At 38.5% G+C, this 23,809-nt stretch overlaps 1 protein-coding gene across 11 annotated transcripts in view; it reads right to left on the bottom strand.

The window, feature by feature from the left end:
- The window catches only part of pcbp3 (poly(rC) binding protein 3), an 80,196-nt gene that overhangs the window by 16,993 nt on the left and 39,394 nt on the right, over positions 1-23,809 (bottom strand). For 6 of the 11 annotated variants that reach the window (XM_063497054.1, XM_063497055.1, XM_063497047.1 and 3 more), the window contains 6 exons: positions 8,060-8,213; positions 4,268-4,291; positions 4,151-4,183; positions 3,794-3,925; positions 3,015-3,146; positions 707-835 (listed from right to left, as the gene is read on the bottom strand). In XM_063497054.1, coding sequence (XP_063353124.1) covers positions 707-835; positions 3,015-3,146; positions 3,794-3,925; positions 4,151-4,183; positions 4,268-4,291; positions 8,060-8,134 — 525 coding nt within the window. In that variant the 5' untranslated portion in view covers positions 8,135-8,213. Of the gene's footprint in view, positions 1-706; positions 836-3,014; positions 3,147-3,793; positions 3,926-4,150; positions 4,184-4,267; positions 4,292-8,059; positions 8,214-20,277; positions 20,361-23,809 lie in introns of those variants that run through there. The other 5 variants (XM_063497056.1, XM_063497057.1, XM_063497052.1 and 2 more) reach the window with 2 other exon arrangements.

Here is a 23,809-nt window from a genome sequence, read left to right as displayed (position 1 = left end):
TTTTCACAAAAAATAGTCTTTAGTCTTCAAGCACTGCTGTGTAAATGCATCACCTTATTTTTTGTGAGCCAGCAATGAGAAGGAAGGGGATTTCCAGTTTGCGAACTTACTATAATGACACCAAGTTATTGATTCATGCCGTGCAGCAGCAACAAGACTATTCAAGACGGGGGAAAGGGCTTAATCAAATTTCCACTGTAGCTGCTGTGCTGCAGCAGCAGGAGTATCCACTTCAGATACAATATCCAGACAAAGTAATGGTGTTACCCTGACAGTTCAGTTGGATACTAATGCACAAAAATGATCGATAATTACAGATTTCTCCCTCTAAATTGCATCAGAATTATTTAAATTGCAGTCTGTTTTGTAATGCTGCAAACAATTTCTCACTTTCCAGCATAATAGAAAATGCATGCATGTAGACCCTTCTCGGCACCTTAATAGCACGAGCCGGTTGCCTGTCAAGTTGACATTTATGGACAACAATTGCCAGGTGGTTCTGACCATTCAAAAATCAATTTCTTAGAAAATGTGCTTTAGGAGCACAAGCACTAAATATAAATTTTTAAAGAGGCATGCTATAGGTCTAGCCAGAAGTGCAATGCGACGCACACTCTGTCTGTTCAATACATTTCTCTGAGACTGTATAGTAAGTCATATTGGCACTTAAACTAGAGTCATTTTGCTAAATCTGTACATACTTTACCTCCAGCATAACCACACAGATCTGTCGGACACACTGGATGATGGCTTCTGGGGTCCCAGAGATTGTCACTGCACGTTCTGTGGAGTTGGGCAGCATGTCGCCTGCTACCTGGACCTGGGCCCCTGTGGACTGGAGCAGAGGAAAGGACTCTGAGGGGCTTGATGATGTGGACAGAAATTCATTTGTAACACATTCAGGCTGTGCTTTGCATTTCTCTCAAGAGTACAGGCACTTACTTTGGCAGGGAAATTAAAATTGAAAAGTACTTCAAGTACTCAAGGTGCAGGCTGTATGATAGACTCCGTTTAAGCCTCTATAAGAGCACCATGGCAATTTGGATGTTTAGCTTGTCCTTTACTATTGCCTTCAATTGCCACATATCCACCTGGGGTCAAAACATGTTGCCTTCATGGCTGTATTTTGTCTCCACGTCTTCTTTTTTTCAGCTTCCATCAAGAAGGCACTAATGAAGCATCCTCCCACTCTTCACCCACTCACTCGTTCAGCCACTGTGTAGTGTCTGCTACATCACTGGGGAACAAGCATAGACTACAGCTGACGCATTTCGGAGACTTTTTGGATGTACTGCTCCACCATTAGTGTCCACCAGCTATTCATAATTATCTCTAATTGCACCACTTTTAAAACCACTGCCAAAAAAGTTGCTATTTTTGGATAATTGGATGTTAAAAATTTACATTTCTCTCCACAAATTATTTCTAACACAAATCTGTACAGAGATAACTTTATGTACAACAGCTGAAGTCTACCCACCTATAAAATCATGACAGGCAATGTAGCTCTGATATGCTATTGAATGCTAGTGTTCATGATACTGACTGTGAATTAATGACACTTGTGCAAAACTGTAAAATGCATAGAATGGTTCAAACTTTTGTAATAGCTTTTTTGTCATATATAAACTAATCTGAGTATCCATCACTGGATCAAAGTTTCCTGTGGGTCAAAAGCTCAGGCTTCACAGTTTTTCAGTGTTTTCCAGTCTTTGCTATGTAAGATGTCTCAGCGAGCAGAAGTCCCTAAAATAGCCCGGCTGTGAGCACAGAAGCCCCGCCCACCTGACGTTTAAGCATTCTGTTTGTGAGGGGAAGCCAATCAGAAGAAAGTTTGCTTAAAAGCAGAGGTGGCTTAAAGGGAGAGGAGCTAAAACAGTGCTTTTTCAGACAGTGGATAAACTGAGGAGTGGCACTACGGCTGTTGACTGTAATTAAAATCCTGCTGCTCAGACAGAGCAGACGAGCCACAGCACAATTAAGACGTCTGAGTTTAAAATCACATTAGTTTTGTATCTAAAGACTCGTGACAGTTTTTGTAATGCAATAGAGAATCCATTAAACACACAGTTAAGAGTTAGACCTTCACAAAACGTCTGGCTTGTACATAGGGCACCGTATAGCACACGGACAATTCAAATGAGTTAACAGCAAATGTCATTTGCTTCCCTGTACTGTCACCTGGCATTTTTAAAGGTTTGTTGATATTTTATTTATTATTTACTTATTTTTTAGACACACTAGCAGTGTGGCTCTAGTGATAGCAGTGGTATTTGGTCGGTCCAACACTTTGATCCAGACCGAAGTAGCTCAACAATTATCAGACTGCTTCGCATCAAATTTTGAAATAAATATTCTTGCCACCTAGAATATAAAATGCACTGACTTTGCCTCAAGCACCAGCAACAGGGGGTGGGCAATTTTCTGGTTTAGTGACATGTCTTAACAAATTTTTATAGCGGTACTGTGCAGATGGTGCTATGATGGCCTTGTGAAGGTATATACCTCAAGATGGCATCATCCAAACTTTGAGTCCTGTTCAGCTGCCTGTCATACTATATCTCCTCTTCTGAGGCTTTCTAGCATTAAGGCCTGAAATGTTGTCCTGTTTTTTAAAAAAACAGCTGAACTCGCTAAATGTCCTGTAGCTGCAGGGTCATAACTGCTGCTGAACGTTCCAGATATTTCATTAATAATTTATTAAGTGATGCATAATCAAATTAAAACAATCCAGTAGTTAATTAATTATGAAAAATAACAGTTTAGTTAAACTATTAATTAATTTTCAAATATCTAATATTTAATTATCATGAAGAATGTAAGCTCATAAAATAAAACTATTTTCTGTAAATAATAAAAATATAATAATGTAAATAATAAATAATAATAATAATAATAATAACTTTATTTATAAAGCGCTTTCAAACAAAGTGCTGTACAGCTAAATGTTCTGTTTTTCATTTAAAAAAACAGGATAAACATAATTAACATAGTTAATAGGTCGTTTCACACACCTCTCTCATTTCTTTGATTTTGGAGCCTCCTTTTCCTATGAGGGAGCCACACTGGCTGGCTGGCACAACAAGCCTTAAGGTGACAGGAGGCTTGCTGGTTGCTGGACTGTTGCTCATGGAATTGATTATGTCCTGGAAAACAACAACAAAAGTAGCAAGTATTTTATCTTGTAAGGGTAATATTTTCTTGATGTGACACCGAGACATTTGTGATGTTAACTGTCTTGGTAATGATTGTCCACGTAAATTTCCAGACTTCAAAGGTGGTGCAAAATGACCTGCAAAAACACACTTGTTTTAAGCCTTCCTCGAGTATTGTCATCTCCTCCGCTGGCTGAATGCGCCCTCCTGTAAACACCCAGCCTATTGGCACGGCACATTTTACACAGATCACCGAGAACTCAGCAGTCAGTCTCCTCTTACAAGTTCCAGTCACGGTACTTACACAGCACCAGCAAGAGGAGACACATCAAAGACAACATCAGCATAAAGATAGCTGAGAATTCACCTCATACTGTTCAGTGATACAGATTCCCTTTGCAGGTGTACTGTATATATGCATGTATATGAGCTCTATGAGAAAAGTCTGGCTTGGTTTTATCTAAATACAAGCACTGAGATTCTGTTTGCAGACAGATCTTTATCTCAAAGCGAGAAATCCATGCTTGCAGGAAAACTGTGTGTACATAAAGAAACCTGAATGTCTGGAACTACCACAGGAGCAAAAGGTGAATTTAAATACCAAATGAGTACGTTTTGATTGTGCAGACTGATCATACCTCCTCAAATTTGTAGGCAATCATAGCAAAAGCCTTGAAGATGGTGTCCGTTGGTCCGGTGATGGTAACAATCCTCTCTGGACAGTTGCCCTCAGAAATATTGATTCGTGCTCCACTCTGGAAGACCAGCAACTACTTTTCATTTTCAGTGGCGGTGATAGGAAACCTTAATTATTCAAACAGATCCTGAACAAATTTAAATCATGCATTACAAAGTTAACTTCGCCTGGTATTCATTGAGATCTTTAGTGACTTGCTGGTGGGGGGTGGGGGTGGGGGTGGGGGAGGGGGTGGGGGGGCGCGATGGGCGGGAGGGTAATAAATATTTTTGTTAATTTTTTCTATATTCAAACTCACCTCTTCTCGCATCTTTTTTACTGTTTCTCCTTTCTGAAGAAAAGTACATTTTTACATCAAAGTAAATCAAAATCTTTCCATAATCATGAAAATGAGTGATCTGATGAAAATACATACCTTTCCAATTATACTTCCAACCTCCTGTAACATGAAAACACAACAAGAAAAAGTGAAGAACATAAACATAATTATTTGTTAAATGTGTACTTTTCAATTGTTTGCTTCTGTTTTTGCTGAACAGGGTGTAAAAACTGTGCCAAGACATGAAGACAGGCATGTTCAGGGTCACACTTTCCATGCTTGTTGAATCACTCTTTATGGGTTTGGTGTGGCACAGCTGGTAAAGGGCACAGAGGCAGCGCTGGCTGCAAGCGTCAACACTCCCCGACCTCTCCTCAGAAAGTGTGAGGGTTACGTCTACTGTGACGTTAAAGCTGCAGGCATTTGCAGTTCACAGCGCCAGGTTCTACCCTATAATCATCATTTATATTTATCAAGTGCTACATTAAATTACACTCCTTAACTCCAAAACTAACTTTCTGACAATATACTCATAAACATAACAAGTTTCAGTTGTAATGGTCAGTGCCAGCTCTAAACCAAATGAACCAATGAGCTGCTGTCTGTGCTTGTAGGGCCGTTGCATTGACTCATCGTCCCAGACGTGCATTAGATTACCAGTCCAGCCCTGTTTCATTAACTATATTGTTGTTCTTAGCTTAAAGTAAATCAAATTACAATTGCATTTATTCATGTGATTGTAATGAAGTGGAACTTTTCCTACATGTACTACAAGTATAACCTGCAGGGAAAAAAAAGGTTTAGCCCATATCTTCAGGCTAAGTCACCTGCTCATCATCAAAGCCTTTTTTTAATCATATTTGAGTGGTGATTCTTTATCTTTCTTCCCGTATTGTCCCATTAACAACTGAAATACATTTTATGTCTCTTCCAATTCTTTTAGATGTGTGTTTGGTCATGTTATCTCCTAATAACTGCCTGGAATTGCAAGCTTCTTGAATGACTTTGGTTATAATCATATAAACTTCTTCTCAGAGGGAGAAAAGAGAATGGCACCTGTGCCACTCCACTCCAGCTTCAGGGACACTGAGATGAGCCTACCAAACTATTTTCTGGGCATCACAAAAGGGGAAAAAAGTCATTTGAAAGTGTAACAGGATGCTGGAGGGTTGCCTGCCCTCAATAGATAATGATGAAAATGCTCCAATACCCAATGTAACCCAATGGTTTCTCAATTTGAGGGCTTCACTGCTGTGGAGAAAGGACGTGGGTAATCCTGCCAAAATCCTCCCTTGTGGCCGCTGTGGTAATGTTCCTGCCAGGATGTGGGGTTATTCAAACAGTCACAGGGTCACTGGCTTTCAAAGCGATTACATGAGCAGTCATGCAGTGGCTGACCTGCACGGCCATTCACAGGCTGCTTGGCACACCAGGCAAGGAGAAGATGTGAGCATCATTCTTTGTCCTGCAGAATCTACCAGCATTATCAGCTACACATGTGTGCTGCGGGTTTTCTAGCTGCCTAACTTGAAGAAAACTTGTAACTGAGCTGCTGTTATGTAACGTTCATACAGTTCTAGACAAGTAGAAATCTGCTTTTTTACAAACTCTACACTGACAAGAAAGTAATGGTCATTGCATACAGATATTATTTACAAAGTAAAGCACAAGAGGTGGGGAATGGAAAGCAAGAGCCGTGATAATACAGCATTCTTTATAAAACCAGGTGAACACAAACTAATTCTGATGGCCACTTAAAGAGTAGAAAGGAGTGAGGATGGTACACACATGTGTCTAAAAAAATAAGAACTGATAAAAAGTTGGTACCCATTAATACATTATACACCATGCCCTGGGAAATCTGAAAATACTAAGGGCGAACAAGAACACGCTGAGCTGAGTCAGCAGCAGAGAAACACAGAGCAGGAGATTTTCAGTCTTAAAGGCCTGAAGTCTCCAAAGGCCTTTGAACCTCAGTGAAGCTTGCTTACATAACCCCACAGTAAAGAAAGGTAAAAGTAGAGCAAAGCTGGACTTTGGTGTGGGAAGACAAAATACATCTACTGCCATTAGCTTATTTTGTTACAGAATATAAGTAGATGCTGTGTACAGTAAGTGGACACAGCACATCCTGCTGTTGTACTTTCAGTCAAGCTGATCTAGACTGTTGTCAAAGCAAAGCTATTGTTGGATCTAACGGTTTCCATAATGGGACAAATTGCAGATTTTATTGGCACTTCCTAAGCATCTTTCAAACTCAATGCCCACCAGTCATTTTTCAAGCACTTTGGGCCTTTATTAGACAAGTAGATGGATGGACGGAACTGAGAGAGGAAGGAGACTGGTAATTACGAACAACAAAGATGGCTATCTGGACTTGAATGTTGATGCTACTCAATACCTCAACCCCTAGGCCTTCAGGATGCTAATATACAATAGTTCTCTACTTTTTAACATTTAAAGTACTTTTTTTGTTTACCATTTAGTGGCTTTCGGTAGTTCACGTTAGCAGGATTTTTTTTAGCCCCTGTTGGTTAGTAGGCAGAGTTTTTTAATCCCACGTCTACTTGTTAGCAGTATCAACAGTATATGGAACCGCTGGTCTGTGGGCTACAATTGTTTATTTTTGTGCTGTTGTTGGTACTTTATGGAGAATATTAGTCATGAAGAACTGATAGTAAATGTCAAGGCACTGGGTCTGGTGACCCAGTGTTTGTGTTTTTTGGGTTAAGTTATACTCTTTGAATGATGATTTTCTGTTTTGTATTATATTTACAGTTCCTGGTTTCTAGGTTTCTGTTCTGTTTCTGTTCTCTGTGTGTTATATGCTTAGTCTTAGTTTTCTGTCTTTATGTCTTCCCTGTGTCCCACGTCTTGTTACTTTTGTCTCTGTGCTTCATGTTCCCACTGTTCCAGAGTCTGTCATGTTTCTATGTCTCAGTGTCAAGTCTGTATCTCTGTGTCATGCTTCCTGTTTTACTTTGACAGTCTGTGTCCTTTGCCAATGTACTCTGTTTTGCTTCATTCATCTCGTTATGTCTCATTTGTCCCAGATGTGTTCCCACCTGTTCCCTGTTCTCTCGTTGTCTTGACTGCATTTAAGCCCTGTGTTCCATTTGCGCTTTGTTGTGTTGTACCCTCACAGTGCTGTGTTTCTGCCTTTGTGTTCCTGAAGAAACTTTAGTTCTCAGTCGATGGTTTGTTTCTTATTTTCTAGTGTCCAGTTTAGTTTTCTTGTTTGAGGATTTGGTTTGTTTGTTGTGAAATTTATTTTTATGGAAAGTTTTCCCATTCCATGTATGAGTCCTGTGTTTGGGTCCTACATCCTGCCTGCCGCAGCACACACCTTGACAGTAAAGTGGAACTAAGTGTGGTAAACAATTAAAAATATTTTGTAATTTCTCTCTTTCTCATCAACTATCCTGAATATTGTGACATATAGATGTTTTGGTATACGTCTACAGGTGTCTCCACAAACCAACTTACTTAATTTAATTAAGTAAAATATAAGGCACCACTATGATGCAAGTCCTATGAATTACAGTACTTTCAACAGCAGGTTGTGACATAATTAAATTTTTTAATTTACAGATGTCCTGCTACTAGGACGGTCAAATCTAAGGTCGGAGTTGAAGTTAAAAGGACAGATAGAGAAACGATTTGAAAGTTAACAATTTCATTGCACAATTTGTACAATTCCAATTTATCTGAATACAGCTTCATTAAAATCAGATAAAAGGTTTAGGAAGAGAGGCCATCTAAAAACTGGCACCTGATTCATCACTGAAAGGATCTTGAAATGAAGAAATAAATCCCTCTGCATGTCTCTCACTTTTCAGCCTTCCTAACAGTCAATATAGGACTCACTCAACCACTGTGCTCACTTACTTTTCCATGCATGAGGAGGCGGATGGTCAGGGTGACATTGAGGCCACCCTCTGACTGGACTTTTGTGGGCTCCATGCTGGGGGAGGAAAAACTGGTGGTCCAGCAGTAGGATGTCCTCAGAAGGAGTGCGGTGGTATTCCAGCCAGCCAGTCACCTGCAAAACACAACATCACACATAAGCGAACACAGTCGGTGTGTTCACAACCAGCAGATGATATCAACGTCAGCTCCAGTTGCATTAAATTATTTTAAGAAGGCAGTTTGGTGCTTCTGCAGATGTGGTAACTGAATCATATTTCTGCTGTATGACACATAAAATAGTTTCTAAAGCCATTAATCTACAGACTGCTTTGACACCACATAAAGCTTTCAGTGATTTTAACTAATGTTCAGTGGTTCATTAGTTTGTGACACTGCACACTCCTCATATCTACAGCACCAAATAACACGCTTGTTTTCTGGAGTGTATTAACCACAAATGCCTAAATTAAAAATAAGTGATGACTTTAGGCTAAAAATCCAAAGTGCAGAGCCCATTCGACTACAGCGTGGCTAAGCAACACATTTATGAGCGCCCTGCTCAATATTTGTTTCATGAATGACACGTAATTGTGTTGAGAAGATCGAGAGATAACCGAATGTAATCACATTCAGCTCCCCCTGGGTATTTCTTCTTTTTTTTTTAATTTCGTCTATTTGCTCTGTTAAAAATTCAAACGCGAAAACAAAGCAATCACTTGTTTTGTTTTTAATTGCAGGCCAGATCAGAAGAGAGAGAGAAAATTCTTCTGAGCTCTTATTCACAAACTATTTAGGAATATACTGGAAACACCGGACTGACCAATACAGGAATAAAATAATTTGCAACATTTGTGACGGAGGACCGTGCCATTGAGATGAAACTAACTGAATAAATGAATACATGGACTACAGGAATGTCTTATCTGTACATATGTAATGTTCCCTTGAAGGTGCAGCACGATGACTTGCAGAATCCTCCAAGTCTTCACTGCTAAAAAGCTTTTTCCTCTGAGTCAGACATTAAAGTCTTCCTCCTGTGCCCTCATTACAGTTAGTCAAATTACTTTGCTCTCCTCTGCCTTTGCTGTTAAGGCAAAGGCAAACAGACCAGTCTGTATGCTTGGATGGCTGTGCCAAAAAGTCATAGCTGCTTTTTGTGTTTAAAAAAAAAAGTTATAAGAAATGACTTGGTGTTCTGGTTAAGTCTATGTAAAGCCTATAACAAAGAAATCTTTAATGAATAAAGGAAAAGTTTCTGTACTGTTGCCAAGTTTAGAATGACCTTTATTTACACAAATGTCAATATATCATGTGTCATGTGATGCAGAGCCTGAATCCAATCTGTTTCACATTTCCTACTGTCCCGTGGTTAGTGTGGTGCTCTGTAACCCTTTGGCTATTGTCATTTCACTCAGACAATACCATCCAAATGTTAATATTAAGTCTTCTGCAGATACAGTTTGCAATCTGATGTAATCACCCACCCTGTTGAGTTACTGCTGTTATCATTACCTGCAAGTTTGAGGTTTAAATTTTTATCAAGCAGCCCCAGGGGATTCTTCCCCAATCTCTATTTTCTGCTGCTTGTGGAGACTCATTTGGCTACAGGTTCTAATTTCCAGCCAGACACAACCTTAGGCTACTGTTTACTTTTTGTGCTCATATAATAAAATGGAACAATATTATCCTATGAAAACAAAGATGAAGAGGAGATATATAAAAATTAGCACAGCAGCCCTCCCCACCCATTTTGGTTAATGAGGTTGGTTTGAGTACTGTGAGAAAAGGAATATAAATCATGCTAACTGCACTGAAGCGAGGGCAAAACCCACAGATACTGATATCCACACTGGATATATGTAAGTTACATTTTAGAGGTCAACTTAAATATATCTGCCATGGACAATAAATGCAGATTTCTGTCTATCACTCTGCATCACCAGGGAGGCATAAGATTGGTTCCAAATTCATTCTGCAGCATGAAAGTAACCCCACACATACAGTCAGCCACAAAGAGCGGTTTGTATGGTCACCAGGAAGCCCTGATGTCAGTGCAATGAACAGGCCCGCATCTGCGGGTCAGACTAGCCACCTAGGCTTAAATTGAGCTTTATTTGGTTCAAAGGTAAAAGTTTAGTTGATTACAAGAAGAAGCAGTAAGACTGTGGACCTTGAAGTGATCACATCCACGAACCAAAAATATTTCTAGCTTAGAACCTACTGAAACAATCAGATGTGTTGTGTTTCCCATGAGAAACACTCATCCCTAAACTTTACTGCTTTTAAACAAAGGGCTGAGGGATGATTGGTAGGCACAGACATGAGACAGGAATATAATTTGATTGATTAGATTGATATAAACATGATCCAGAGTTACCCATTCATTTTAGACCTCATATGTAAGCAAAAACATTTTAAATGGAATTTAGTTATTTAACAGGGATCCAATAAAGATAAGTCCCTAACAGTCCAAAAACATGCTCATGAGAGTGTGTTAGCCCGATGACTGACTGGTGATGTGGGTGCACCCTGCCTTTCCTTGCACAGTGGCAGCTGGGATAAGCTTCAGGCCACCCCAAGTCAGATCATCTGTTAAGAATGGATATTTCATTATATCCAAAAAATAGCACTGATGACCATCTGGTACACTGAAAACAAAGTTCATATTTTAATAAATAAAAATACTCTTTATGGTTAATAAATTAAAATATTATTTTAATGCAAAATGTGTTTTGATGCAACACACTTACACCAGTCAGTTATTTTTGTTTTTTGTTATACATCTTTGGAAATAAAGATTGCTTTGTTGTAGCCTACGAATATTTGTGCCTACTTGTGCTACAGAAAAGTGGGATTTATCATTAATTTTTGCATAACTATGGAATGCAGGTGTAAGTGTGGCACATCTACAGATTCTCCTGTGGTATGTAATGAATTAAACTGCTGTGGCTAAAAGTGGTCTAATTTTAGATTAATATATATTCAGAAAAAAACAGGAGTTCAGCACAGCACAAGATTAATGAGATGTAATAGAAGTGGAGGCACAAGAACCTGAGGGGAAAAAGGTGGCAGGTTCTGCAAGATAGGTGGAAGAAACTACCTGCCAAGCACCTTGGGAACCTCTGAGCACCAATTAACAAGTAATAATTTGCACTTTTAGAAAGGGAAAGGATAACTTCACCAGATCTAGAGATTATATATCAGATTCATAAGAAAAAAGTTGAAATAATGGGGTCTTTCTCTTAATGTTTATTAGCCAGCATGGCCCTCGGGGAAGAGTTGCCCACAGGTTTGCTGAGGTTGTGCTGGAGCCGTAGCAGCTTTGCAAGACCAAGGAAGGTGTTCAAAAAGGTTTGCATGGAGACAGCCAGGTTGTAAGATTCAGTCCTTTAATAATAAACGTCTAAATGTACGTGAAGCCATTGTGAAGCTGTAGGAAACCCCGACAAAGTGAACTAAAGACAACAACTTCAACATCACACTGACTCACACTATCAAGTGTGCTGCTAATGCTGTCAGCTAGCTAACCACGCTAACGGCACAGAGTGAAGGCCGAGACGAGCCCAGACAGATCCAAGAGGGAAATGAACCAATATGGACTTCGAGTAATTCTCCCGCACAAAGAGAATGACCTTCATCTGAATGCCGTGAGTAAAACAACCCACCTCTGCTGTTTTCAGTTTGATAATTACATTCCCCGTGTTATATACAACCATGTGTGTGTTGACTGACTGTTGGCCGCTAAAGTTTTACTTGTAAACACAGTAAAGCACTTTTTAAAATGTGTTTTCTCTTATAGTTTACATTCATTCCTCTATAAAAGTAAAACCCCCTACCTGCCTTTATGTATACATTGTACATTTCTTGTCTTTGTGCGGGTTATTTCTTTGATTTTAACGTTGTAAATGTCTTTCTTGCATAGGTAGAAAGGACTTTATATATTTGCAAATATGGTTTGGTTTTGAGATGTTATATAATGTGTAGTAGACATATAGCGTTTTCGGGGTTTTTTTTGTTGACAAATGTAAGTCCGTTTGTTGGCACTTCCTTTCACTAGTTTTAGTTTGAGTTGTGTGTTAAATTTTTATTCTGAATTTATCAGATATTTTTTATTACATTCATGGTGTTTGTAGTTCCCTTCCTCCCCTTGCATGGGTGATGTTGTGATTTGCTTTACGTTCTTTAAAACCTCCAGTCACACATCTTGAAATAAAAATCAAAGTAGATGAGATCACTTCTTCTTGTACAGGACGGGTAACAGATGTTTCAGTTAAAATGTTCTAAGTTCATAATCTTACAGTAGTTTGAAACTAGAATTTGTTTTGCTTTGCCCTTGCCTGACTCAAGTAACTACTAAGTGGGTCTTGCCTGGGGTTTCACAGCCAGAGAGCTACCCAAGGAGCTACCTGCTAGTAGCATGTGCCTCTATATGCATGTGGCTTGTACAGTAATTTGAAATGTGGTATTTATCATTAAAAACCACGTAATGTTTTTAGATTTTCTTTTTAAAAACAGAAGTTGCAAACTCTTTTAAAGCTCTGTTTTGCTGTTTGCCAGAGTGACGTGTCCCTGCTGATGATAATAAAATGTAGCAATGAAAATAAATTTGCTTAACAGGTGTGCTGACTACTGAGAGGATTCATATCCATGAGCACAAACGACTTTAGACGACTTTATTATGACTGTTTCACATGTTGCTATGAGATACGGGGTCAACTGCAGAGTGATATTTTGTGGTGTTAGAACAAATGAGTCAGACAAAACTGCCAACATGGTGCGTTGGGCTTTGTGCTTTTTGCACCTCGTAGTGATGCTGTTTTGTTTTTTTTCCTAACCAGTTGGCAACACCTAGAGAGCTGTGAACAAAAAAACATACCGTGTTGACGTGTAAATAAAGGTACAAAAAAGAAAAATGCTCGCAAATGTGTTCATCTTGCTCCGGGTCTAATGATCACGGTGCCTTCAAGAGGTGTCAGACAGCGTGTGGCAGCAAAGGTGTTAACAAGCATCAGGTGTCACATAATTGTCCACATGTGAATCGGACCCCATAGTAAACTGTTTACATATCAGTGTTGCTGTTTTTAAAACATTGTGCGTCAGTTTCTCCTGCATCCTCTGTATCGTCAGCGCCTGTTGTCTTCTTCTTTCTAAACTGCTATAGCACAGTTTGTTCAACGGATGTTCTTGGTGATTGGCTTACCTGTCAGTTTAAATTTTGACTAAACCAGCCTCTCAGTAAGCACTAAAGAAACTTTTTAACTTTTTAACTCTTAACTTCTTTGGGCATCTCTGCTAAATGTAATTTCATTCTGTGACCTGACTTCTATTCATGGCTGTTACTGTGTGCATATGTGTGAAGGGGAAAGTGGTGGAACAGAGCATGTGGCGCAGATGCAGAAGGGAAGGCATTATTAATTGAGTTAATAACCCCCCAGTTTCAAGTTTTCCAGCAAGGGTTAATTAGTCTAAAAAAAGATGGACTGGTGCTGAACAACCTCAAACATCTGTACATCCGATGACAGGGATGCTAGTCCTGGCTAGAGCAAAAACGGCTCTGCTGCTCATTTACAGCACAGCCACGCAGCAAACACAGATGAAAACAGGCTTTAACCCTTGTGGCATTTCTGCTGCAGAGATGGAATAACACTTGAGGAAAAACACTAGCTGCTATTGAAATGAAACTCCACAAAATAATAACGCAGTAACATCCTTCCCCCAAAGCGGTAAGCTGTAGGGGAAGCACTGCATTATCAAAACAAACACAGTATTTGGCAGCTATGGGAAACTGTTCATTTAGCGCAGTCTCATAACAAAGAATGAAGTAATGTACAGACTGACTGATTTACTGGCAGGTCAGTGTTATTGGCTGCTATTAACTATTTGACAATCTATCAGTATCAGCATTTATAAACGATAATGATTAATGAAAATGAAGGAAAGAAAAGCAGAGATGAGAGAAACACCATACAGTCATGTTGGGTTTTTGACATTGCGTAGTTTGTCCACTAGGAGGCTGCACACATGTTAGGAACAGTATAAACAAAAAACAGGTGATCTAAACAGTATCAAGCAGAATGTAAACTTAGGATGGGTGAAAATGAGGGGAAAGATCTTACCATGCCAATTTTCTGTATTTATTTCTGTCAAACCTAAAGACTCCTTTTTACGGTTTATTATAAGGTTAATTCTAGTTTGAACCTAAACCATGAACTTTTCCCAAACTTAAGCCAGTAGTTTACCTGCTGCTCTGTGTATGGCTTTTTGACAGACTGTTTTTTGTGTAGCCATTTCCCTTATTGCCGAGTTTAAAAACTAGCGGTTTGGATTTTCATGAAGAAGACGCCCTCATGGCTCATTGAGTGACCCACTGACTAGCCAATTGGTAGCATGCAATCTGTTGATGCCACATTTTCAGATTGCCTCAGATTCACTTGCAATCCCAGCCAAGTAGGTACTAAAAAAGTATCTGGCACCATGTACTGCTACCTAATAGAAAACCCTAAAAATTGAGCAGGGCCAAACCCGAGTAGGTTCCAGTGGAAGAGGGCAAAGAGAGACAATGACAGAACAGAAACTAGAGAGTGACGAGACCAAATTTTGTAAATTACTAAACAAATTTGAAGTGTAAAAATATGTGACTGGGGTCTGTAGTGCGAGACTCTGATTCAAGAATCAGTACATAGGACGGATGAAGACTAATGTTCAGGGAGTAAGTGTAACTGCTGTATCTTACTGTATCTTAGCTAGCATTAAAAAAGAGTTAATAATTTTATAAGGCCAGTAGACTTCCTTCATAAAATAGTCACAAAAATCCACTGTTAACACCTTGAATGTTTTTGTATACATTATTCAACTTAATCCAGTGTAATGCTTTTGAGCATTAAGGGACCATTCTACTTTTGTTTGGTGTAATAACTCCTCCCTCCCAAACACTGCTCAGATGTCAGGAAGGAAAGGGTTCCTGACAATTTCCTTGACTTCCTGAAACTATGACATTGGCATTACTGAATTCAAGTCATGACTCCCTAAGTGTACAGAAGAGACAGCTTGAACTCTTCTGTAAGCAAGCGATATACACTCTGCAATATGTTTCTGCAGAACGTCTGCAAATATGTGCATTTTTATTTTAAAACAATATCACTTCTCCCTGAGCTATGATGGCACATGTTTCACTTTTCAGTTGGGGGGAAGGTGAAATCCTGCTCTTGTCCTTACAGCTCAGAGGCAGCTAGTGTAGGAACAGCTGTAATCAAGATATCTGAGAGAAAACCAAAGTGATGTGTAGGTTCTAATAGATTTTTGTCATTGCATTCTGATGTTTCGTGTTATCATAGTATTAATATTGTTTTTGGATAAGTGGGCTCTTAGAATGAGTTTATAATACCTCATTCTTCTGTCAGGAGTATATATGATACAAATAAATGTGCTGTCATTGGAAAAAAATAAAATAGACCACACACCCAAAACGGCAAATTGTGTACTCTTAATATTTACCATGGGCCTTTGGAACAGTGTTTAACAGTGTGCTTATTATGCTTTTTATTTAGACGTTGACATTATTTTCAAACAAAATCAACCTATGACTCATTTGATTAGTCACCATTAAGACTGGCCTGCACAGAGCTGCAAAAACACTTACAGTTTGACAGCTAGTTTTAGCTTTCGGGTCTGAAAAGTGAAGCCAGTATGGAAGTGCCTTAAGCCAACATTTATTGGATTGGCTATGATGGGGAAACGTCCGTGCTCCTATAGAGGCCTCTGGGAAAACAGACCTTTGCCCTAGCTCAGTAAATGGTTTCCCCATGAGTTTATGGCCTAGGTCTTTCATTTTCTTTCATACTTTCATGCATGTAAAATCCCTCTACACAGCTCTCACTTGGTCACTTTATTTAGCTTATTCTGGTCCATCTCTGCTTTTGCATAATATATTTAGAACTAGAAGTAAGAAGGGTATACGTTTTATAGCGTTTTTTGTTTATTTTGCTCCACAGTGCCCACAGTTTGTAACTTTGCTCACTTACAAAGAAATGCACATTCTTTAATTTTTATCCAAGATACATGGTTCCATCTATTGACCCCTCAATGCACTAAAGTTGTCCTGTACCCTTATCAGAAAAACAGCTAAAAAGCTTAATGGTTCCATCTCCCTGCCTGACTGTGTGGATGGTGTTTTTTGGATGATACTCTGGCATCAACTCGACCTGCCATGTTTGGAGGAAAAGAAATACAATCAGCTTGATTTTGGTGACTGACTACAGCACTTTGTCGCATGCCTTCTCTGAGTCATTAAGATATTCACTGGCAAACTTAAGATGACCCTGTACATGTGCAGGGAGACCTCACAGGCATTGAAGGATTTTAATCCATGATCCATAATCCATGGTGACTGTGTTCCAAGTGCATTCAGATCATTAACAGTCGCTTCAAGTGTGGTTTAGTGCCATCAACTTCCTTGTGATTTCTCATTCTCACCAAGATGATGATCGTTTTATATTTCTGCAGTTTTTGAATAATCGTGCCAATAGTTTCACCTTCTCACCAAGCTTCTTGGTGATGGTTTTGTTGCCCTTTCCAATCTTGTCCTTGACATCCTTTGACAGCTCTTTGGTATTGCCCATGGCGGAGGAGAGAGTGGAGTGGAAGAAACTGATTGTGTAGACAGCTGTGCTTCATATATATATAATGAGATGAGATCGCAGTTTCTGTAATTTACTGATTGATTTAATTGTAGTCTGTGAGAGCCAAAATTCTGGTTGGGATCAAATACTTATTTCACTTAGTAACATGTAAATCAATTTATAATTTTTTTTTTTTTTTAAATGTGTGTTTGCTGAATTTTTGGTGAATATTTTTGGTCTAACAACCATAAAAATTAGAGACTCTTTGTTTTGTTTTTTCTTCTAGGGCCTGATTTTAGTACAATATTTGTAGAGTAACTTACACAAGTGGCCTTTATGCTGGTGGTGGTGCATTACATGTTAATTACTGTGCGTTCATGTCTCTGGTTTATATGCGGTTTCTTTGTTGTGGTCAATTTTCTTTGGGTGAAAACATATTTTTCTCTCTAGTTTTTCCACTTTTTTATACAGTCCCTCACATCCTCTCTGACAGTTTCACCAATCTCTCTCCAAGAGCTTGCCGACATTTATGAATCTTTGAATTGATGTTATGATTATTATTCATTATATTAAGGCAACGATTGTAACTGTCTCGCTCATAAATTCAAAAACTCAGGTGAAAAAGTAGTAAAAAATGCACATTAGGAATCAGGTGAAACAGGACAACCACAATAGCTGCGGGCTGCGTTCATTTCTGGGGAGTTGCACGTCAGGTTAGTTGTAGATTTCCCGCTGAAGCATAACTAAGGCACGAGCGAGCAAACTTAGAAATTCATCAGGGGATTAAATAATTATTTCCTCCACTGTATAGAAAATTATCAAAAGGCTGTCACCTGCCGACCAACAAACATCTCAAACATAACAAGTGCTTTTTTTTTTTTTTTTTTAATACGTACCAAACATGCTTTCAGTACACACACCTATTAGCCCGCTTGGGTCACCTGGTAGTTCTACATGTTCTAGGGTTTTTCAAAGTGAGGTGAGATAGCATTTATCATCAGTGCACCAATCACAGTCTTTTTAAAAAGCAAAGTAAAGACCTTGTGTTAATTTTTAAGGACGACAAGAACACACCTTGAACTGCCTCTTTATGAAATGATGCTTTACAAATAAAATTAGATTAGATTTAACACAAAGCAACAATCAACCCATCATCCAGTTAAAGCAAGCGCACCATTTTCAATGACGCTAACAGGCAGGCTTTTGGAGCTGCTTTCATAATATGAATCATAGTTCAGTGGAAAGACAAATGACGTCCAAATCAAAAATGATAACCTGTCAAATGAAAAACCACAAAGTAAATCATGAGTTGTGAGATCTTAAATGGGCATAAACTCTTAACATATTGTTTTGTTTTTGTGTTTTGTTCAGTTTATTGCTCTTTTTATAGTTTAACTTCAAAGTAACTGCACAGCTAAAAGCCTCTTTTCAGATGACACTGAGTTATTAATCCACAAGTACTGTAATTAACAAAATACAAGCTTGAATGCTGCAGATTTTTAAAGCGGAAGCTTTTTGAAAGTAAATGAAGGAATGCGTAGAGGACGCCATGGGGGGGAAAAAAGAAATTATTCAAGATTTTCAAGAACTACATGACGGATGGAAAAATGATAGAGCTTGACAGAAAAACTCTATAGGCCTAATTTATTTATTTACATGTGCGCACAGACACGCGCATGCAGAAATATATATGATACTGTAGAATTGTACTAATTAAAATGTTTCGTAATCTCAGATACTTTAAAGTTAGATTAGTCATAATATAACTTTTTGTGGTGTTTCTTAGAATTTGCTCTCTATAAGCTTGACTAAATCTGGATAGCAAATTGGTTTTGTATTCAGTGTATATTTATAATAAAGCCCTGATCATTTCTGTCCTGTTTTAACAGTCATGGAGCATGTTCAACCAAAAACAGAGACTGAACTGTAAGCTATATAAAAAGGTTAAACTATTTTGGTAAAGGCTATTGATGGCATTATATAACCATAAATAGTCCTATAAATAAATATGCTGCTCAGTTCCTTGATATTTGCAGTTACTTTAAATTAAATTTGTATCTTTATTTTCCAGTGTCGAATATCCAACACAAATCATTTTTGATTTCTAAATGATAGTTGTCTTTGGTGATAAACGAGTGTGTGTTGAATGCCATCTGATCTTTGTTGATGTCTGTTTATTGTGTCTGCAAGGACAGACAGAATTGGGAATAAAAATAACTCAGGACTATAAAAGGAAAAGTTACAGTAAAATGTTTAACCAAATTGGTGAGATACACTTTTTTGTATTAAAATAAATGTGATGCCTGTTTTATAAGTATTTACTAAAATGAAAGCAGAAGTTTCTGACTATCCAGTTTCATAAAAATACTCTCTATAAATCACATGCAGTAATCTTATAATCATATTCACCCAAGCAGTTTTGTCAGTAACTGTACTAAAATGCTCTTTGAAAAGCGACCCTTAGTATTTTAGAAATCACTTGGTGTTTTTGCCTCCTGTAGTTCAAACATACAGAGTGTGATGTGTTTAAAAAAATAAAAATGAAATAATATATATATATATATACACACACACACACCAGTGGAACAATTTTGTGCATTTTGCTTACCGGAGAACATCTTTTGCGAGAATAACCTCAAAGAACAATTGTCATCATTTTGTTTGGATTAATTATCATCTGCTAGCTTCTGTGGCATATTAGCACCTTCGCTCCACAGCAGAGCCCTTTCTAAAAAATCAAAATGGTCTCTCAGACAACAACAGCCTTGATGCATTTAGGGTATTGAGTTATATTAGAGCAGAAAGAGAATAATATATTTGCATTTACATATGCCGAGGAGCATTTTGTTGCTGCACCTCTGTCTGTAAGCAACCATCCAGCCAGTCCCCTCCATTTGCCCCCAGAAGCTGGCTGTAGCCTGTCATCTCCAATCACTCGGCCTGGTTAAGATCTCAGCCTAAATTAGACTCACAGGCCGGCGGCCGCTTGCATTGTTCCTCTGCCTCTTGCGATTAGCTTGGCTGGCTAACATGTGTTGTCGTTGTGATTAGCTGTCAGTTTTCCCAAGAATATATAAAGAAATTATTTATTTTGTACACGGTGTCAGTAATCGTTAATGGAGAGCATGCCTCTCTCACAGGATCGTTGGTTGATTAAGTAGACACTGCTACCAATAAAACCATGTCTCCCCTGCTTATGTAAAAATTGTAGTATTCAGGTTTTCCGGTTCACCATGAACTGAAATTATATTTGTAACCAACAGTGCAAGATTGGCACAGTCACCTTGAAAGACATTCTGCACCAAGAAGTCACATTTAAGCATTCAACATGAAAAGCTGCCATCTAAGAGTTGAGTTTAGCCTTAATCATGACCCCAAATCTCTACTAAGTATAGGATAAATTAACATGATAAAACATCTCAACTCATCAATTTAAAGCAATTCAGAGTCTGATCTTATTGTGTTTCTCCAGAAAAGCCATCCTAAATAAGACGTTTACTTAAAAAATCTTAACCTTTGGCCACAAAAATTTAATCAAAACACATGGGACATCATCTTTAAATAGAATAATAAATTTACCTGATCGCAGTTCCAAAGAGATGACCCCTGCCTCAGCTGTTAACAAAAGATGAATCAATCGAAATCGAAATAATATATCTTCCTACCACCAAGACGAGACAAAAAGCTGCCAAGCCATTGGCCAAGACGTTGGGTCATGTGGGCGAATCAAAAATGGTGAGGTCACATTTGTAGTGTAACCCGAAAATACTCCCCGATTCAGATGAGTTTCACAGCAGACCTGTCCATTTCGTCATGGACAAGCGTCCTCTTTTATATGGGCAGAAGACACGAGTGCCCCAGATTAGGGTCCCCCTCAGGGTCTGGGGGGAGGTTGGAGGTGGCAAACAATTGCAGTGGGCGCCAGGATATTCTCAGTGACATGTTGGTAAATCCATCGAACATGGATGCTAAATCTTTCTGTCAGCCTATTGCTAAAATCAACTACTGTACCACATCTCGGATTTTGTGAATTTAACTTTTAATAATGACATAATTGGGGAAAAAAAACCCAAACAAAAACATTGCGATTGACCTTTAATTTGCATTTAACCAAGTATTTGGTTTGCCTGCATTGTGGGTTGACTTGCACATATTGTTAAACCACACACTAAAGCTGCATTTGCTGTTTGATAAAGTAATTCCTTGCTGCACACACTGTCACTGTATTGCTACAAGCAAAAGAAGGAGCATTAAGAGAGTCTGAAATTGAATGGTTCCAGTTCACTACCCACTTTAGTAGGACTCTGTTGAACTCATAGAATATGTTTTGATTGACCGAGCATTTGCCAATTACTATTCGGGACAACAATGACACTTGCAAACTTTCCTCTTATCTTATTGTTTTCCCATGTTTGTTTTTTATTAATTTCTCCCCATTCTGATAACGCTTGCTGCTGCTGTCGTTGTCTGTAAATCAAAGATACGTCTGGTGCTGTAAGCATCCCGAGGGGGACCCTGCATGCAAAATAGACAGTGTTCTGTGTAATTTATCCACTATGGTAGAACCATGAACAAAAAAGTACATTTAGTCTTTCTACTATCTTGTTCATTAACCAGCATCCTCCACGTCCACATTTTGCCTTTTGGGTTTTTTTTTTTTACTGCCTCTAAATGGGCCTTGACACTTGTATGCAGAGGCACCCCAAAGCAATTGAATACAGTCAAGACAATGAAGCTCTCCTGACCTTGTTTGATAGAGTTTTATACATTTTTTTTCTTTCTCTTATTTTAAAAACTTTGTTAAAAGAAATGTCAGAAAAGTCTTTCAAGTCAAGTACAGCAAGGCTACATGGAAGGAGACACTCGCAGCTGGCGATATATGACTTCAGTCTAAACAAATGACCTCACTGGAACACTTGTTAGTTGCACTTCATATGACAGGAAGAGCAGTTTTATAATAAGCAGTATTAAAAGAAAGCCTTGAGCATCTGGTTAACAGGCCAAACCCAAAATACAACATTTCTGGTAGAAAATATTTTTCAGTTTCAATTGTATTATGTTGTGCAGACTCCTGAGGAGTTACAAAGTGATGTTACTTTAGTTACTGCTAGAGTAAATGCGTTTTTGTTTGAAAACGCATCTTTTTCTCTCCGTTTTGGCCTTCGTCCACACTGAGACGGTGTTTTTGGTCAAGGAAAACTGAGTTTTTTGAAAACGCTCTCCAAAGTGGATAAATTTGAAAATGCCGTTTTCGCGTCGCAGTGTGGACTGCAAAAATGGAGGCTTTCAAAAACTATGACGCATTTTAGTCATGTGATGCAGTCATGTGACCAATTCAACTAAGATGGCGGACAGAATTGTACAGCAGTTATTTTGTTTGCTCTCAATTTTGACAGCCTTATTAAAGATTAATATCAGTTTGTACATGCTCCAGATAAAACTCGGCACTTTTCCTCAACATTTTGCCGCAACGTTTCAAGAGCCGGAAAGTAAATAAACGGCAGACGGAAATGACACAGGTCGAATCGTCTTACGTTTCACGCATTCGTAGTACAGGAACGTGGCGTTTTCGTGGATGAAAACGATAGTGTGGACGCGGAGTGTTTTTAGAAGAAAATGCCATCTTTAAATTTATCCGGATTAGTGTAGACGTAGCCTTATTTTACAAACCCACTTTTCTACCCTAGGCTACTTTTGTGCTTACATTTGACTATTGAATATTTGTTATATCACTGTGTCACTACTATTCCACTATAATGTTACCGCTGGGGGCAGTAGATTCACATCTTGTATTAGGTAGTCTGTATATTGCTCATCAAAAAAGTTAGCACAGCAGGAATGAAAATGGCATTATGGGTAGTTTATGGTGAAGCTTGCAGCTCTGCACACACACAGAACAGACTGTAAAGAGTCGGCAACACAGCAAAGACAGTGATCCCATGTGGAGAGAAAGGAAATGTTTTTAACCCTCAGCCATAAAAGGCAGATGGGGTATTGTTATCACCCTGAAAGGTGGGCGGCATAGACACCAAAGTTTGTAACTCGAGAATGAGGCAACATAGGATTTACAAAAGTCGTATCATTACTGCATCTACTAAAATATCTTTAGTTTGAATCCCAGTGACCAGAAGGTCAGTGGTCACGTTTTCTGAAAATCTTGTGAACGTGGTAACTCTAGAAGGACTTAACCGGGTACTTCCAAATTAATCTGCTAGGAGTCTGAGGAGGTACCTGTAGCACTGGTGGGTGCCAGTATTTTTTTTTTTTTTTTTAGAGTTGACAAAACCCGTGATTGTTACTGTAACTGCTTTCAAGACCTGATACCTGCAGCATTCAGTGTGTCTAAAGCAGGGTGAGGGTGTAAGTCATTATTTTGCAGTTTTGCTCTGGGGGAGGGTCTATAGGACACTTTTGTCAGTCTTAAACCATTTTTTTCCCCTAATGATGCTTTAGGTAATAAAAAAAAAAAAAGGTTATATTAACATATTTTGAACCAATACACCATCCCTCATAGCAACCTGCTTCTAACGTGTTGTAAGTTGCATGGTCCCCACCCCAAGGACCTCCCAGGTTCAAGCTATTATCTTTCCTAATATGGTGACAGTATCAAACTGAACCTTGACCTTTTCTGAAGAGAATGAAAAGGTCAAATGAGGTAATAGTCACTGTGAGATATATATTGTTTTTCACATGCTCACACAAAACATCCATCTTCACTAGGAACTCTTGTGAAAGCCTGTCAGAAAGGTAGAGTAACAGAAGAGAAGCCACAGTGAGGTCATCTTAATCTTGAGTATATCATTTTCTCTTGCACATTAGATTATTCTTGCTTAACTGCAGGTTAAGCAAAGAACAAGTCCAAGCAAAAAACACTTTCTCCAAATGTTTATCCACCACAGTATTCATTACCAGAGAAAAAATAATTAAACTCTATTAAAAATTTAACAATTTCGTTTATTAAATGTAAAATGGGTTTACAATTAAGTAAGGCAATTTACTCAACAGGTGGGGTATATTTTCAGTAGATAACAAATGACTTGGCATGGTCTGTAATTTCATTTCCAGTAAAACATTTTTCTTCATGACCATGAGATGAATTGCAGAAATCAAG

Source organism: Pelmatolapia mariae, linkage group LG16_19 (assembly GCF_036321145.2).
Source record: "Pelmatolapia mariae isolate MD_Pm_ZW linkage group LG16_19, Pm_UMD_F_2, whole genome shotgun sequence".
Classification (NCBI taxonomy): domain Eukaryota; kingdom Metazoa; phylum Chordata; class Actinopteri; order Cichliformes; family Cichlidae; genus Pelmatolapia; species Pelmatolapia mariae.
This window is presented reverse-complemented; position numbering and strand designations above follow the sequence as displayed.